The sequence below is a fragment of the Aedes aegypti genome, chromosome 3 (assembly GCF_002204515.2).
Source record: "Aedes aegypti strain LVP_AGWG chromosome 3, AaegL5.0 Primary Assembly, whole genome shotgun sequence".
Lineage (NCBI taxonomy): Eukaryota > Metazoa > Arthropoda > Insecta > Diptera > Culicidae > Aedes > Aedes aegypti.
This window is the reverse complement of record NC_035109.1, coordinates 395,104,095-395,107,087: the sequence shown is the minus strand read 5'-3', so window position 1 is coordinate 395,107,087 and position 2,993 is coordinate 395,104,095. Positions and strand designations below refer to the sequence as shown.

General features: G+C 40.5%; 1 protein-coding gene across 1 annotated transcript; it reads left to right on the top strand.

Moving 5' to 3' along the window:
• The first annotated feature begins 846 nt into the window (after positions 1–846).
• Positions 847–2,336, top strand: LOC5565445 (peptide methionine sulfoxide reductase). Its single transcript, XM_001649747.2, has 4 exons — positions 847–985; positions 1,056–1,255; positions 1,327–1,587; positions 1,880–2,336. The coding sequence occupies exons 1-4, from the start codon at positions 974–976 to the stop codon at positions 2,112–2,114; spliced, it is 708 nt and encodes a 235-aa protein (XP_001649797.1). The 5' UTR covers positions 847–973; the 3' UTR covers positions 2,115–2,336.
• The last annotated feature ends 657 nt before the right edge of the window (positions 2,337–2,993 follow it).

Here is a 2,993-nt window from a genome sequence, read left to right as displayed (position 1 = left end):
CAGCTACGTAATTAATCATTACACAACATTTTTTTCAGAAAGATTTTATATTACACAACATTTTGTAGAATGATGGTTAACGCATTCCGGCATAATTTATCATACCCTCAAGTGGTCTTCTATGAAATTGCAAAAAATGTTGTACGTAACTAGTTGCAGAACTCGGCAAGCCTCGTAGGATAAGTTTAGGACTCGTGCTGTAAAAATCATCATTCTGCAACTTGATCCGTAAACTACTAATTCCATTGTTATTGCAATTCAAAATGTGAAGTAAAATTCGAATCCGTGATTATAGACGATAATGACGTGAGAAAAAGGCAATTTAAACGCACTCGCGATCCTGCTATGAGAATGATATGGCATGAGTGGATTTTTTTGAAGAAATTAAAAAAAAAGGTTACAGTTTTGCTAAGCGAATGTTTATTTTTAAGTTCCAGTAAAAATATATATGTTTATAGAATTATCGTGTTTTCTTTATTTGTAGATCAGTATCATGAACACCATAGACCTTAAGTTTCATGCAACATTTCAAACAATTTGAGGGGCAAGGCTTTTTCCCCTTATCACTATAAAATTTCACCCATACACATAATCAATGAGTCCATACGCTGTATTGTTATGCTTTTCGTGCTACTTACGGAATGTAAGATGTAAGAACAGTCGTCGAGAGAGCTAAGCTGGCATTTCGTTTGTGAATGTTGGGGAGCATTCCATCGTAGCAGCGCAACTCTTGCTCTCATGGCCGAAGTTCTCTCAAACTAGTGGCTCACTGATAACGATAGCTATAGGTAGGTATGCCTGAAATTGACCGACCGAACCCCCCAGTTGTGTATAAATTGGAGCCGCTACGTCCGATCGGTACTCAATCTTCTTCAAGTTCTTGGAAGTAAAGGACTGACTACTTTTCCAAAAGTTATATATTTTTGAACTACTTCACTTTGTAATAAAAACTTTCAAGAACTTTGCATTCAAAATGGTCGCAACGGTAAGTTGTTAGCCTTTTTTTCTGGAAAGTCTAATTCGAAGAAATAATCGAAACTTGTATCTTCTCGCAGCACAATCTAATTGCCACAGAGAGGGTGGAGAAAATCGAGACTCAGCCATTGCATCATGTGAACATCCCGTACGAAAAGGCCACCTTCGGTATGGGATGTTTCTGGGGGTGTGACTCGTTGTTCGGAGCTACCAAGGGGGTTCTGCGAACTTGCGTTGGATACTCTGGAGGTACCACTCCAGCTCCGGTCTACAGAAACATGTAAGTAGAGAATTTACAGCGATCATAGTGACGGTTGATTAGAAAGAAGTTTTTGTTTCTTTCAAAAATAGGGGTGATCATACCGAAGTGATCGAGATTCACTATGATCCGACCGTGATCAACTTTTCCGATCTGCTGGACCTGTTCTGGAACAACCACGAGTACGGTTTGACGACCCGCATCAAGCGTCAGTACATGTCGCTTATTTTGTACCACAACGAGGAGCAACGTCGTATTTCGGAAGAAAGTCGTGCCGAGGAGCAAATCAAGCGAGCCCCGGAGAAGATCATTACCGAAATTGCACCCGCTGGCATTTTTTATCCCGCTGAAGAGTAAGTATCATTCTCAATCAAAGTTGGCTCTGCTGCGCTTCGAATTCACGACCAGGGCCAAGCTGCTTTGAGTTGCTACGGCAACGGCGCCGCTCACTAACATTAAACAAATGGCTTTACTCGCAATACAGTTAGAACACAGTCGAGCACGTTTTGGTTAGTGACGTCAGTAATTCGAAGCGCTGCCTGAGCCAATCACGTGCTATGGTCTTGCCGATTTTTTTTTTGTTTTGTCTGCTGGAATCCCGCTTGTAGCACTTCCTGATTTTTGTATTATTGTTTGTCATTCCAGCTACCATCAAAAATACCGTCTTCAAGGTCATCGCGATTTGGCGAAGAGCATTGGCTTGACGCCCGAGCTGCTTCACAAGTCCCATGTGGCGGCGCGTTTGAACGGATACCTGATTGGCGTCGGAGGTCTGGAACAGTTCGAAAAGGACACCGACCGGTTGGGCCTGAATACCGATCAGGCGCAATATGTGCGCGATTACGTGCGCGAGAATGAGGGAGGCGGCATTTTCTGCTGAGATGATTGACGATGCCCTGTGGAAGAAGGGTGTGATTATTGCTTTTATTTGACTGTTAGCGTTGTGGATAATGTTTTTATAAAATGTTATCGAGATTATTACGATAGGTTTAGGTTTATGGAACTAGGTTAAGTAGTCAGTTGTAAATCAATCCAATGGCTTCAGTGGATGGAAATTGCTGTCAAAACTGAATGAATGAAATACACATCTCTGTTTTAATTTAAATACTTGTTTGTTTGGAAGCATGTTGATGTTGACCAATCTTAATAATCTCCAATTTACGACAACTACGTGAACAAGTGCAATGGTGTGAATTTCGCTTGATGTATTGGGCTTTCCTAAGCTTTGTGGTACCGTCTGTGGCTATAAAGCAAAGCTGTGGATGTCTGGGCTCGATTCCCGGGATCTTTTCGTAAAGGTTTTTTTTTATACATCCTTGAGCATAAAGTGTTGTCATATACGTCCCAGCTCTCGATTTGTGCACATCGAGAATGGTAAGCTAATCCCAAGCCTCATTCATTAAATCTCTGTGCAACTTCGATTGTTCTGGTCAATCACGGAGTAGCAACTACGAATTGTACGGTCATTTATGCTTATGCTTATGCTATCAGCTTCATCCTCAAAGATTTAACAACCAATTTCGCCTTTTAAAATTTTAAATATGCATGATTTTTCGAGATGAATTAATTGATTCCAACTTATTGTTTCTAGTATCTTTCATCGAGTTTTCAAACCATAGCTATGCATAGGCTGGTATATCTTTCTGCTTTCAATGGCTAGAATAGAATACCCAAAAAGTAAATATGGAACATATTTGTTAGGTATTTAGGAGCTTCTTTGAATAAATCATACAAATCGGAAGAGTTGTCTCCAAGAAAT

Coding starts and splice junctions, on each gene's coding strand:
- LOC5565445 (XM_001649747.2), top strand. Junction 1,256..1,326: donor GCTCCGGTCTACAGAAACAT/GTAAGTAGAGAA, acceptor TTTCAAAAATAG/GGGTGATCATACCGAAGTGA. Junction 1,588..1,879: donor ATTTTTTATCCCGCTGAAGA/GTAAGTATCATT, acceptor TTGTCATTCCAG/CTACCATCAAAAATACCGTC.